At 49.9% G+C, this 15,109-nt stretch overlaps 1 protein-coding gene across 1 annotated transcript; it reads right to left on the bottom strand.

Moving 5' to 3' along the window:
• Nucleotides 1-8,910: 8,910 nt before the first annotated feature.
• On the bottom strand, nt 8,911-13,569 carry Foxa1 (forkhead box A1). Its single transcript, XM_057782882.1, has 2 exons — nt 13,170-13,569; nt 8,911-10,892 (listed from the first exon to the last, which is right to left on the bottom strand). Exons 1-2 carry the CDS (start codon nt 13,239-13,241, stop codon nt 9,561-9,563), a joined length of 1,404 nt encoding a protein of 467 aa, XP_057638865.1. The 5' UTR covers nt 13,242-13,569; the 3' UTR covers nt 8,911-9,560.
• Nucleotides 13,570-15,109: the final 1,540 nt, after the last annotated feature.

Here is a 15,109-nt window from a genome sequence, read left to right as displayed (position 1 = left end):
TGAATGACCTAACTTTGGGTGGTTTATCTCAATACAAGGGGCTGAATCTCTTACTGATTGCTATTTGAAGGAATTTGAAATTTAACCTCATTTTTCTCCTGTCAGTATAAAGAATTGGAAACCAATGTTTGTCTACATCATGGGTGTCTACACCTGGATCAATCTTAGGTGGGTACTATAGACAGTGCATTTAAAATTGCCTGCATAAATAGCTGGAGACAAGCTTTCGGGACCTGAGACAAGTTTGAGACAATAAAAATAAACATTCAGAAGAGTGCATGCGGAACGTCAGCCAATTTCACTTTACTATGGAGGAAGGGTGGGAATCAGTTGGCAAAAATGTTCTGCACCATAAATACAGCGCTGCTTAATCACACCCATAGAGTCAGGAAGCCCGAGTTATCCATCCTTACCGGTCAGATCTGGTTTGCAAACATTCTGAGGAAATCACCTCAAAGGATGAGTGAACTGAAGACAGAATGACTTTTTTTTTTCTTCTTTCTGCTACTGTATCTCTAGCTCCATAATTGGATGATGTTTCCAGGCTCCAGTGTGCTTTGGGGCTGCACTTTCCATACTACTAAATTCTCGTCTTTACTGAAATGTTTCTTCTATCGTCTCTCTGCCTAATCCTGTTCCATGGCCAAAGGCATCTACATAGAAATTGGAATATCTTTTGTTTAGTAATTCTTCCAGCCTGCGCCGGCTGGCTCACCTGAAGTCACATAATCCTGCATGTGTGCCAGGGCCCTAGACAAATTGTTTATACGAGGAAACCACAGGGCTGTCCTGTTGCTTCTGTGGAGGGAGCGCAGCAGTCTCCCACGTGTGTGCAAAGTATATGCCAGGATTCAAGGCAAAGATTAAACCTTCACTTTCTGTTGCAAGGACAATTTATTAAAGGTGACTGAAGGAGTCATTTGCACTACATGCAAATGGACCTGTCACCAAGATTTAAACCTAGCTTTAATAAGTTAATAAAAAAAGGAGGGTAAGTGTCCAGAAGTCACTTTTTCTTCATAACCTCTAATATCTGGAGTTTAGAACTCAGGTAGAAAAGCGGACTTAAGCCAGGTGTACAGTGCATGCTTGTAATCCATGCCCTAAAGGCTGAATCAGAAGGCTCATGGGCTGGAGAAAGAATTTTCCATATACTTCTTCATTAAATGCACAGAATATCGTCAAGGTAGATGCTTTGCATGGTTTTGAGGTAAATGAAAAGCATAAGGACTTCACTCCCCAAGAGGAAAATGTTTTAGCGTGCTCTATTGGAACAAAAAGAAAAGAAAGGAGAAACTGGCTTCTTTTAAATTTTATCTACAATAATAAAATTCTTTTTTCTCCTCTTCTCCAAGTGCTTAGACCTAAAAATTGAAGGGTAGTGTGACGTCCACTAAAATAAATGTGCCAGTTTCTCCACGTGGAAACGGTTTAAATAACAAAAGCTCCGTGTCTCCTGATGAGACTAAAACCTGGCTGGAAAATCTAACACTTTTCTAAGTTTACCCAAGCCGGCAGGTCTGTGTTTACTGCTTCCTTGGGGTGGGTACCCCTGAAGATGTAAGGGGTCTCCTGAATCATCCTCAATACAGCTACTCGCTGTGGTTTGCTTGAAGGTTGGAGTAGCCATGATTAATTGGTGAGAAATGACCCATTTGCACCACAAAGTAGTGTTGCTTTAAAAAAAAAAAAAAAAAAACGAGCACAAGCACCTTACATCCCGTTTTGAATTGTTCTTTATCTAACCGAATTAAAAATCCGATGTATACTTTCCCCAACTGGGAGAATGGGCTCCTGATGGAAGTTCAGTCATGGCCACACCTCATATATTAGACTTGAATCTAACCAAACTATGTAGATATCTTTGATAAGAATTCAAAGTCAGTCTGTCTCTGTGTCTCTCGGCCTCTCTGTCTGCCCCCCCCCCCCTCTCTCTCTCTCTCTCTCTCTCTCTCTCTCTCTCTCTCTCTCTCTCTCACACACACACACACACACACATGCACACGCGCGCGCACACATTCACACACACACCGGGCCAGGCATTGGTGATGCCTGTTTTAACTTCAAAAAAGCAAACCAGTAGTGGAGAGGGCTGAAGGGGGCAGGGACCCCAGGAGAACCTTGGAGGAGTAGCGGGCACCTGCTCGGGTTGTGGGCAGTGTCCCAGGGAGACAGTGCCTGCAGAATGCCCAGACTTTTCCAGTGTACTGCGGGACACGGTATTCTGCCACCCCGCCCAGGAGCCTGGGCGTCCTTTCCTGGCTGGCTAGCTTGAAAACCAATGGGGAGATCCTTAGCAGTGGTCCAGGAGGGTTGGCTGTATGCTCAGAGCTCTGGAGTGGAGGGGCGCGGCAGGGACCACGGGATCTGGGTGCTAGGAGCCAGGCCACTGGGCGGCTCCCTGCCCGGGGCGCCCCGGATGCCTGGAGCTGACTAGTGGCCTCTGGAGGCCTAGAAAGAACAGAGTAAACACAGCGCTGCGGGGCCCGCCCCACCTCTGCCCGCTCTGGGTGCTGCGGCTTCACTGAGCCCCCGACCCCGCCCCGGGGTACCGCAGCCTGGACTGTCGGGCTGGGACCGCGCTCAGTGCGGGTCCCTCGGAGCGCCTGGCTGTCCCGCCCCGCCTGGTAGGGCCCCTCGGGCGGGCTAGAGCTCTGCTTTGCTCTTTTCGTTGGCCAAGCACAATTGTGTTATTGGAGATAATGAATTCAATCCCCATCAAAGGGCATTAGGCTTGCCCCGGCCCTGGAGTTGCTGGTGCCTTTTTTTTTTTTTTTTAAACTAGAAATGAAAGGCTGAGGAGAAGAAGAAAAAAAATCTCTGGGGGAGCCTTTCCCCTGATCGCTGCTTTTGAAGTGAAGGGGCCCGGGCATTGTTGTTCACCTCGCGGCCCATAAGGCTGAAGAAAGCCCGGGCTTTTGATGGGCTGAGAACCGCCTCGGCAATGAGCGCCACGTCGGGCTGCTCGGCCTGCGGGCAGCATATGTCTCAGGGCACCCGGGCACCGTCTGGCGGGCTGGCGAGAACGTGGAAGGAGGCTCGGTCCTGAGGACCTGGGGCTGCACCCAAGGCCTGCACCCAGAGGCAAGGACCCTGGGGCCTGTTCAGGGCTGGGTCCTCCTACAGATTTAGTGGGTTGGCAGAGGAGTTCCGAGGGCTGGTAACTTTTAGGGGCCAAGCCCACCCTTCCTTCGGGAAAATAGGGGTCTCAGTGAGGGCCGCAGGCCCGGCTGATTGGAGTCATTCTTTCTGAACCCTGAGTCCCAGTCTGAATGCGTAGGTGTGCGCTCAAAATGGGACAGTTGAGGGTTTTCCACGAGGGACAGCGGATGCATGCCCTCCACGCGGCGGTGTTCCTGGCAGACAATTGCCCCAGGGGCGCACTGGCTGCAAAATTCTCACGCATCCAGGGCACTGGGTCACCTTTTGTAAAAACTTGTTGCGGTCATTTATTTTCTTTGCCCCAAAGAGAACTTGCCCCACCTGGATCCATGCGTTCTCCCTTTCACCCTAGGCCTCCTCTGAACAACTCTTTGGTGGCAGAGTAGGTCACGGTAACCCTGCCGCTCCTTTCAGGGCCCACTCCATCGCGGACCTCCTCCCTCTACCCGAAGGATCCGGGTTATCCGCCCCATTAATATATTAGCCAGGCATAACACAAAGGAAGCGCGTGTCGGCAGAAGGCCTTGTGACTCTAGGGAGAGGCCGGGAAACCTGGACAATGCCCTGCCCACTTCACCGCTCTGTGCTGACCCAACCAGTGGATCGGCTTCCACCTGGGGAAAGCTTAGGACGACGCGGCGGGAGCTGGGGCTCAGCTTTGCCCAGTGGGTGTGGGGTTGGAGTTTTTAGCTGCCTCCTAGGAATGAAGCTCAAAGTCCCAGGTGGAACCCAGAGCTAGACTAACGTTCCCCCAAACGTCCCAGACACCTAGTCAATGCAGAGAAAATGAGTGTTGGGGAGCGCAGAAGATACCAGACATCTATTTCCTTCCTCGTTCGAAAAGGACTCTTAAAATTACATCTAAAAACGAAACAAACCTCCACAGAGATCCTTACATTTTTCTCATTAAATTGATGTTTAAAAAACAACTCCTTGGTGTCAGAGAAACGGAAGGAAAGAAGAAAAAGAAAACCTTAGCTTGAGGACGTGATAGGACAAGCAACTTCAGAGGAGGGGAGAAACAGCCGAGGAGGATTCCAGTCAATTCATTGTTCCCTATTTCCCCCGCATTGCCTTGCAGTGGAGGGGAGAATTTCCAGGTGGTTTCTCTTAGCTTCAGGGGCGAGGAGAAAGTGGAAGGCAACCTCACCAGTAGAACTTTGAATCAGGTTTCTCCCCGGCGTCCCTGGTCGGGTTCTGAACCGGATTTCAACAGACTAACATCTCACCTGGATTCTAAAGTCCAGAATACAATCTTCTCCTTCCCAGATTTTAAGGGACGGTAGGGTTATCCTGTCTCTAAATTCCAAGCTGACTAGAGTGTTAGCGAACTCCAAAGTGTCCTGGGGCGGCTCCTATGAGCCTCGGATGGGGGATGGGGGCTGCAGAAGGAAAGTGAGCCTTAGGTGTGTTAGAATCGCGGCCAAAGTGATTGGAGATGTGGGGACGAAGGTGAGGGGAAAAAAGCTAGTATATGAACGAATGCCCCCCCCCACGGGTTTTTAAGTGTTTGGAGTGGGAAAGTGGGAAAGCGTGTGTTTTACAGGTGACAACTGAACTTCTTAGGTATTCTCGGTCCCACAATGCTTCCTAACTGGGCTGGAGAATAGGGGGCGGGGGTGAGGGTTACCATCCCAGCTGTGCAAAGTTCAATGAATGGAGCTGGCCTGGGAGGCAAAATGAGAAACTCCAGTGGGACCATTATGTCCCAGACTCAACTATTTGGAAGGAAAAGATTGAAAGAAATCTGTTGTCAAATGTATTTAAACACACGAAATAATAACCTTAGGTAGAAATAAAACTTAGCAACGTGACTCCTTTTAAAAGCCCCTCTCTCCACAGTAGATTGGTTCTAAGGATGTTGTGAGCTCTGCTATGGCATTTTGCGCCTACATTCTTAGTCTCATGAGACTCTTTTGAGGTTTAATTACTCTTTCAATTCGGGTAATTTTTATACCTAAATTTAAGCATATTTTGATTACCTTTTTAGGTCAGGGTGGCTTATAATAATCTCTTTGTGCACCCAATTATCTGGAATCAAGAGGCCATTCTCTTAGCTGCATTTAGTTGCAAAACACAGCCACAATTCAGTTAATTTTAAAGACAATTTAAAAACTTTATTAAATACATACTACATAATTTAAGCAATTTTATTTTTCAATGAGTTTTCCCCTCTTGACATATTGAAGTGTCACATTAAAATACATTATAGCTAAATGTTCTATGATATTACTGCTAAATCAACAGAAAACCAATTGATCTTGAGGAAAGGTTAATTAATTTGGGCTACAGGTCTCCTACTTTCATCTGCAATGAAAAGAATTTCTATTGATCACGGCAGGTTTCTTTTTTTGTAAAGAAACTTAATAAGCATTTTCATGGAACGGAGATCAATATTTTAAATGACAAAACAACAGAATTTTATAATTTTAACATTCTTAGAATGCTCTCCTGTAGTGGCTCATTCAAAACGGTAAACTCAAGGAAAAAATGCTTAGCAGTTTCGATAAAATCCGCCTTCTGAAAAAAGAAAGCTTAAGTTAAGAACTTCACTAGCATGCGTTTGTTTCGCTTATTATTTCCCGTTCGTCTATTCTGCAGGGCGGAGAGCCACGAAGGGACAACAGAAACTGAATTTTATCTTTGAGATTTAAGGTGGTCTCAGCCGATCTCCCTGAAATCGGCTTGAACTGCCGTCTGCTTGGGAACGCTTCAGAGTTCTTTAGCTTTCCTAAATAGGCCTTCTTTATTTATCTTGTGCTCTTTTTGTTTTGTTTTTTGATTCGCGTTTTTAAAGGTTTCAGAGTTGAGCTTCCAAACACAAGGTGGAAAGTAATCATTGGCGTTGTGCGCTCTCTCCCCAAACGCTTTTCTGTGTGACTGTTTGCTCCGCGGCGTGGTAGAGGGATCAGAGGGCCCCTGGAGCTTTCCACTTGGGTCAGTTGGAAGCTTTTTCCCTCTTTGCTGCCCCCCGCTTCCGGCCCCTCCCCCACCCCGAGCAAAATTCCTAAAATCTCATCTCTGGGAGTGGACTGCACCCTGTGCGTCCCCTTTCTGGCCAAGGGAGCATCGGTGAAGAAATCAGGGACCCGGGGACCAAAGCCAGACGGAGGCGGAGGTGGAGGCTGCCGGGGTCTCACTTGCAGGCGGTGCTCTCTGGAGGGTCCCTGCGCGCCCTTGGAAACACAGATGTTTTCTTCCTGGCCCCGGCGCTGCACCCTGGTCCGCGATCCGGCGTTTGTGTGTCCGGGTTTCCGAGGAAGGGATTACGCAGCGGGAGCGGCTCGGCCAGCCTGGCCGCGGGGTGGGCCAGAGACCAGGCGCCCGGCCTCCTTTGTTGACTTTTAGGTCTGTGGCTCAACAGAAGATTTATTCGCTAGGAGGGGAAAATGCCCAAACAATGAAGAACTAACTGCATTTGTCACCTCGGGATACTTGCGCGGTTCGCTCTGCCCCCTCTTCCCCAGCAACCATCTGTCCTGGGCCCCCAGCCGGCGTGCGTCTCGAGGCGCGCGTCGTCCCGAGGTGGCAGAGAGCATAGTCGCAGAACCGGGCGAGAAACCCACGGGACCCGAGCATGGCCCGCAGGAGCCTGTGAGCTAAGCCAGAGCTGCGGCTCTCGCTTCCCGCATCCCCCGTCACTGAAGAGGCCTGGACCACAGGCACCCGGTTCCCACAAATCCAAAAAACTCTGTGCGGAGAGTAAAGGAGCAAGAACTAAGGCCGACACAAAGCTGGAGGAGGAAGGGTCTGCACAAAAATCAAACCTCCTTTCAGGGCCGCATGAGAAATGCACAGGCCGAAGATGACACATTTATTTTACATGAGAGTTTGAATGTGCCCGCGTTTGTTTACCCGTTATATGTGTAACTGTTGAGATCGAAAGCCCTTTCGTCGTTGGGGTATGCTTGTTGATCCTTTAGAGGACTTCGAATTAAGTTTTGAAATTACCCACGCCAGCAATTTCTCTTCCCTCCTCCTTTCATTACTGGCAGAAAGCAGAGCAGGGATTTCTGGATTTTTCTCAAGTGCTATGCGGCACCCCTTCTCTCATCTAGGGAGGTAATTACGCGATAATTAAGCGACCGGCACGGCTCTTTTTATCTTGTCTGTGCTGTGGAGTGCTGCGATCAAAGTAAAGACTGCCCAAGTTCAAGCCCTGGAGAGGATGGAGTTCACACACAAGGGCTCTGGCAGGCCAGCCTCGACTCGGGCTGGTGCTGCTGTTATTGTTGGTGTCAATCCGAACAAGCCTTACAAAGAAATAGGTGGACTGGAAAGTGAGCCTACTATCAAAGGAGATTAATGATTTTGTGATCTCAAGCAACTATGGGGGTGTGAAGTTGCATTTCAAAGCTTCTTACAAGGCAAACAAATCATCAGGTTTAAGTTCTTAGAAACAATATTTTAAAAATATCTTCACAAAACACAAAACAGCAGCTACCCTGAAATACTCACAAAGCTTCCCCTGCAGGAATGAATTAACTGCCCTCCTCCCCACCCTCCAAACCGACCATGATAGGCTAAGTTTTGTTTCTCCTTTAATAGGAGGGTTCAGAGTCTCTGGTAGATAACTTAATTTTAACAGCCACAGCTGCTATTTTCTTCTCATTCAAAAACTCCTCGAATTAGAAAAAAAATAGAGAATTAATAACTTAATTTCAAACGAGAAAAAAAAAACACCCTAAAAAGAGACATTGAAGGCTTAAAAAACCCATGTCCCACCCCCATATAAAAACTGAAGGAAACACTACTGAGAATAAGAAATTTTAAAAATATCAGTTCTTGGAATAAAGTAGGAATAAAGTAAATAAAGTAGATAAAGTAGGTTGTCTGCCTACTTTAATTGAACTTCTTTCACTACATTTTACTAGTTACACATTAGCTTAAGCTGTAGAGGAAACCATTTTATTTATATTAAATACAAGAATCTGAAAAATATCCTATTCAGAAGATCTATTTTGGATTTAAAGATCTATTTTGGATTTTAAGTGAAGGAAAATGACAGAAATTCTTTGTTGTTAACATCTGATTTATTTAAATTCCTTAACTGCAAATGATCGGGAACATATTCCACAGATTAAAATCTTGTATTATTTTTGTTACTTAAATCAAAATATCTTCATTACAATCACATTGATAAAAATTAACATTTTTAAATTTGTAATTTTAACCATCATTTAAAGCAATCTCAGCTGTAAAGGAACAGGAGAAAACATGCAATAAATTAACATTGAGGAGGCAAAGAGGAATCAGAGTGAGTGAAACCCGCTTGTCTGAGACTAACACCACGTCCAGCTGTGGAAAGTGCGTAACACTGGTTGAAAGGAGCATGTGACGGCAAGAACTAAAATGGCCACAACGGGGACTTTGAAACGTTGGACACGATTTTGCTATGTGTCTCTTATAACTTCTCTCTCCTCAATAATATACTTCCTTTTTTTTCCCTGCGGGGTATCCTTTAAATGGTATACATACACAAAAGCTAATTTTATACATGTGACCTCAGAATGAGATGATCATGGCACTCTGCAGAGCACGGAGCAGAGTTAGGAGGGAATTGGTTCTGGGGGGGGGGGGTCATGTATGGGTAGAGAAGACAAACGAGTGGGGAGGGGATCCTTGTAACTTGGTCAGGCAATTTTTGAAAATGTTGCACGTCTATTACCTACGTATTACCTTTACATGTTATGCAAAAGTGGACGAGGTCTTCGCATGTGAGCGTGACTAAGTCCACAGACAATATATATATATGTGTGTATTTCATTTAAAGGCATCCACTATCTGAATGCATCGGAAATGTAAGCTGAAAACAAATGGCTCTCACGTATGTAGCCTGTTTATACCTTACCGAGGCATCATGGCAGTACTGCCATTCAGTACTCTCAAGAGCCCTTACTGTCTATTCGTTTCTTTACTGAGTTAAGAGTATTGCCACAGACCTGTAAACTCTTGTGATGGGCCTAGGTAAGGAGGGGGCAGCAACAACAACAAACAAACAACAAAAAAGCACAAACAAATAGTTTACAGACTTGACCATTTTCTTTTTTAAATAAGCCCTGCACAGACTAGGAGGTGCCCACAGGGGAAAGACTGAACGGGACGAGGGCAAGGAAGGAGGAAGATTTTCTTTATATACATTTATGGATCATTATTAAACTTCGCAGGAAAAAAATGTTGATATGGAGTCGGTTGTATTTGTAATAATACACACAACAAGTGTTGAATACAATAATAAAAGTAACAGTCCTTTGCACTGGGGAAAATTGTGCATGAAAAATAAAAAGAGTTGGGATTTTTGTTATGTGGTTGGTTTGGTGTTGTGTGGTTTCGTTTGCTGTTGGTTTTTCTCTCCTGCTACCAGGTTGGTCATGCAGACAAACCCCCAGTCCTGGGAGCTAGGAAGTATTTAGCACGGGTCTGGAATACACACCTTGGTAGTAGGCCGGCTCCAGTGCTGAGGGCTCGATGGGGCTCCTTGCGGACACTGAGGCGCTGCCAAGGGGCAGACTGGCGGGCAAGGTTGCACCATAGGGAGAGTACTGCAGGGCCTGCTCATACGCCTTGAAGTCCAGCTTGTGCTGCTGCTCGGAGGAGGACATGAGGTTGTTGATGGAGAAAGGGTGATTAAAGGAGTAGTGGGGGTCCCCTTTCAGGTGCAGCTGCGATTCGTGGGGTGCCAGGCCGTGCGCCGGGTGAGACGGGGGTACAGATGCCAGCGCCCCTGGCCCGGAGCTTATGGGGGGCGCCGAGGAAGAGGCTGGGGACTTCAACTCCGAAGCGCCCCCTGTCGCCGTGGCCCCGCTGTGGTCCAGAGTCTGGGGGCTGGCTGCGGGCCCGGGGGCCGGCGCGCCCTCTAGCTGACCAGCCTTTCCGTGCACACCCCGGTGAAGGGGCGACTCGGCGGGGTTACCTGCGCCGGAGGGGTCCTTACGGCTTTCCGGGCCACCCTTGGAGCCGCCGCCCCCGCTCCCGCCTCCGGCCCCCGGCTGCTTCTCACACTTGAAGCGCTTTTGACGGCGCAAATAGCAGCCGTTCTCGAACATGTTGCCGGAGTCCGGGTGCAGCGTCCAGTAGGAGCCCTTGCCCGGCTTGTCCGGGGACCGTGCCACCTTGACAAAACAGTCGTTGAAAGACAGCGAGTGGCGGATGGAGTTCTGCCAGCGCTGCTGGTTTTGACGGTAATAGGGGAAGAGGTCCATGATCCACTGGTAGATCTCACTCAGCGTGAGCATCTTGCTGGGCGCCTGCTGGATGGCCATGGTGATCAGCGAGATGTAGGAGTAGGGCGGCTTGGCGTGCGGGTAGCTGCGCTTGAACGTCTTGGCGTCGCCACCGCCCCCGGCGCGGCTTCGGCCTAGGTTGGACGGCGCGTACGCCATGGGGCTCATGCACGGGTTCATGGCGGCCGCATAGGGGCCCAGGCCGTTCATAGAGGCCGCGGGCTGCGCGCCCATGGAGCCCATGCCTCCTGGGCTCAGCGCTGCACCCATGGCCGTGACGCCTGCCGCTGTCATGCTGTTCATGGCGCCTGCAGAGCCCCCGGGCATGCCGGCCACAGCACCGGGACTCAAGCCGGCTCCTAGGCCCGGGTTGGCGTAGGACATGTTGAAGGAAGCCGGTGTCATGTTGCCGCTCGTGGTCATGGTGTTCATGGTCATGTAGGTGTTCATGGAGTTCATGGAGCCCAGGCCGGAGTTCATGTTGCTGACGGGGACAGAGGAGTAGGCCTGGAGCGGAGACAGCGAGTGGAAGAGGCCCCGAAGGGCGGGGTTAGTAGTGCGCTCTGGCCAGCAGCGAGCCCCAGGGCGAGCGAACGGCGTTTCTGCAAAGCTCAGGAACTCCCCAGCCAGGACAAACTGTTGGGCGCCCTTCCCTGGCCAAGCAAAGATGGCTTACACGGCAGGGGGGACATCCTAGCGCTGCAGGCAGGAAAGATTAGCGTTCACAGAAAATATGTCCCCGGGAAGATGCATAATCGCCTTACATGCCTGGATCAGGGGCCGGTTTCTATGGGTCCCCCTTCGTTTTCATCCACGGCAGGCTGTACCCATGTAGCCACCCCAGACCAGCCTGGACAAACTGCCTTTGGGCCAAATCCATTTTGAAACACCGAAAAGAGAATTTGTCTGAGCTTCTGCTTCTCCACTTCACCCCTAAGGTGATATAGGTTCCACACAGGCCTGCTGGGTGATCAGCTTGGCACCAGTTAGGCTACCACCCTGCTGAGGTCTGGCAGGCGCCTCTGGCCGCAGAGCAGTAGACATTGTGTTGGCTGCTGTTAAACTCTCACCCATAGAGTCAATCGCCTACGTCCCGGTAAGATCCCCCATCTCAATTACTCATCTCCCCGAAACTGGCTTTGTCTTAAGAGTTGGTGCCAAAAGATGGCTTTCTGTTATTATATTTATAAGTAATGCTTTCCACCTACTTGTCACAATGACAATATTTTAAAAGAAGAAAACACACCAGCTAAATAAAATTCCGAGAAAAAAATTAAATTAAAAATAAGGTGTGCAACAGAACAAAACGGAGTGTACATTTATCTCAACGTGACTACACACACAGCTCTGAAAGCTATTAACAAACCCTGCGTTAATTCTGTTACCTGTTTGCAGTCATCTGACAACTGAAAAAATGGTAACACAATTACACACACACACACACAATAACTGATAGCTGCTCCTCCTACCAGTCGGGCCTTTGGAACTACATGAGTAGTTTGAAATAATTTAAAATTCCCAAGCCAAACTCTACTTACTTTCTCTCAGTGTTATTCTGTTTCCTAATTCTCGGCTTTGAGATGTAAGAAAGCTCTTTCCGTAGGGATCTGATCTTCTCTGGTGGGCCAAGACGACTGTGTCAAAATTAAACCTCTGAAAGTGGCCTGAGCCCCTATTACAATTACCAGCAGCAGAATCCTCACCCTTAGCAATCCAGAGAATAGCTAGGTGGTTAGGAAATACAGAGCCCCGACATATAACTGCTTATCTGGTAATCTAACTGACAATATTGATGTCCTTAAATGTGTGTTCATCAGCAAATGTAACCCCATCTGAAAACATAAGAGATGGATAGACCTAAATATGAAGACCCAAAAAGGTATGCTTCCCAAATAAACACAGAGACGAATGAATCAATTGACATGAAGTATTTTCAGATTCTGTACTTTTCTGTACAGATCTTAAAGTAGTTTTTACTTTGGGGTTTATTTTTTAGCCCTCTCCACAAGATCGCACGAGGCTTTCTCAAGAAGAGCTTTCTTTCAATAACGGTGATTAAACTTTTGAAGGAAATCGGCAGCTGTTTCTAGAAAAGTACTTTTAATAGGTAGCGACCATGCCTGTACCTGATTTTCCTTGCAATGCTTTTATGCACAATGTAAAATAAACCCCGTGAACATGCCACCAAGGGGACAATGAAGAGAAACAGGTTCTTGGCCCTGAGTTCTGGAAAATTATTCGGTTCGCACTAGCGCCACCCAGCGGTTCTAGAGAGAAGCGGTCACACTTTTCTACAAACTGGGCTTTTGAAGAGTAAGTTTTATAAAATTTTAAAATCCTTCATTATGAGGAAATCCAACTTCCGCGGCAGATCATTTTTATCCAAAGGCTTTGGCGAATTAAGTGACGGGACCGAGAGGCCGCCCAGTGAACGAACACCAACTCTCCGAGTTGCTTTTAACTCCCGGCCAGAGCCCGCCGGCCACCCCGCGGCTCCCGGGGCCAGGTTCCTGCTCCCGCTCTCCGCAGGGCAAAGGCAAGTGCTGGCCGGAGCGGGTGTTTTCAAAGCCCAGAGTTTCCTAAAACTCTCTGCTCGCTTCAAGCGCCAGGACCCAGCAGGCAGCGGGCTGGCAGAGAAGCCGAGCGGGGGCCACAGTGGGAGCGGCGCCTCGGGCGAGCCGCCCCCAGCCCGCTCGCCCGCCCCAGTCCCCGCAGGCGCCCACCTCGCCGGGGTCTCCCCGGACACCGACTCTAGAGACGCCCCGCCGCCTCCCCGCCTCTCACCTCCTGCGTGTCCGCGTAGTAGCTGTTCCAGTCGCTGCTCTCATGCCCTTCCATCTTCACAGTCCCTAACATCCTGGAGTCACCCTGCCCGGCACAACCATCCAACCCTGTGCGGAGCGACGGGCGGGTGCGCTGTGCGCGGCAGCGGGGGAGGGGCGCGGGGCCGCGGCGGTCACCAGAGCGCTCGAGGGCCCAGCGCCACCCCAGCGAAGAGGAAGCCGGTCGCTGCGGGGCGCGGCGTGCGCGGCGGAGGCGGTGGCGGTGGCACGGCGGGAGGGGGCAGCGCCGGGGACGGGAGGCGGCCGCGCAGCGCGGCGCCCGGCAGCGCCTCCGCGGGAAGTGAGCGGGCGGCCTGTGCGAAGCGAGTGCTGTTGAGCTGATGTGGATCTTACGTCGCTGGAGTGCCCACCTCCTCGTCCTCTCCCCATTTGTCCGCCGCACAAAGACGCTCGCACCTACAAAGCCCGAGGTGCACCTGCGAGGCGGCCGCCCGCCAGTCCAGCCGCCGCGCCTCCCGCCCCGCCGCGCCAGCGCCGCACGCCCCCCGCGCCCCTCCCGCCAGCCCCCTCCCCCCCAAACCTGGCCCTCACTTTGTTTACAAAGCAGTGTAATTGGTTTAAACCCCGAGGCTAGGGAAAGAGGAAAATGGGGCGGGTGTGTGTGTGACCCCCTTTGGAAAAGGAAAAAAAGAAAAATAGGCGGTGCCTTGGAGGACAGGCCAGAGCTTTAGACCAGAGCACTGCTGTGGGAGAAGGACCGGGGTGGTGGCGTCAGAGCCCCAGCGTAGGGACCGTGCTCGCTGAATGATCCCGAGTTCCCTCCCGGAGGCGCTCACTACCTTATGGACCTGTCTGCTACTGGTTCTTGGTCCCTCGTCTCCTTTGCTCCTCCACCCCGATTCTAGGATTCTAGACCCAAAGTTCTACCCTGGGAGACCACCCCCACTTCCCGGACTTCGGGCTTGTAAAGGGGAAAAGCCCCACTTTTGCCTCGTCACTAGAAACCCAGTCATCTGAGTCAGTCGAGCAGGTGACATTAGGCCGACCTGGGCTCCTGGCTAGCAGAACGGAGGCGCTGCCACGAAACTCGTACCTGCGGCTAAGAGCAGGTGAGTCACAGCACCGTTTTATATTTTTATGACATAACTTTTTTTTCTTTCCGCCTCAGTCCACTCCACTCCCCTTGTCATCTGCAGCGATCAGAAAGAGGAAGAAACGGAGAGCAGATGTTTGTGTGATAGGGCCTGCCTCTCTCTCTGCCGGGCTCCTCCTCCAACCCCCCTTCTGCAGCCTCCGGGACCGAGCTGGAGGCGACCGTCTGGTTTCTGATAGAGAAAGGTCAGTGGGAGGGGACTTCTCCCTAAACACCGGCGCAAACTGGGAGCACAAGGGCTTGGGTGCTGGAACGCGTCTGCCAAGCTAAAGGAGGTGCCAGCCTGAGTCAGCCCACAGTAGTACCCGGTCTCTAACCTGGAGGAGAGGGGCTAGGATATATCAGGCTTTCAAAAGATCCCGGACGACTATGGGAAATTCTCCCCCACTCAAAGTTCTTGCCTCCTTCCAGTTCTTCCTAAGTAGTGGCTTGTCCTCTTGTCATGCGGAAAGAGGCTAATCAAAGAGAATCGGCTGGGTAGACAGAGTTTGTGATAGGTTCAGAGAAGGTACCTACTTCGGAGTGACTGACGACATGTGTCTGTGAACATGTCTAACTACCGAGTGCGTTTCTAAGTGAATGTTACCGGTGGCCCTGCGTGTGTTGCGCCAGGCTGTAGATTTATGACATTTCCTTTAGAAGAGCTATAAAGTAAACGCTAAAGTGACCAAGATATTAAAATATTCTTGTTTTGCCAAGTTTTTTTTAAAGGCCATTAATCTCATTTGAAGGAATGCGTTTTTACTTGTCTTCCAAATAGATACCCCCCCCCATCACCCCGTGCTTTG

The sequence above is a fragment of the Chionomys nivalis genome, chromosome 10, assembly GCF_950005125.1.
Source record: "Chionomys nivalis chromosome 10, mChiNiv1.1, whole genome shotgun sequence".
Lineage (NCBI taxonomy): Eukaryota > Metazoa > Chordata > Mammalia > Rodentia > Cricetidae > Chionomys > Chionomys nivalis.
This window is presented reverse-complemented; position numbering and strand designations above follow the sequence as displayed.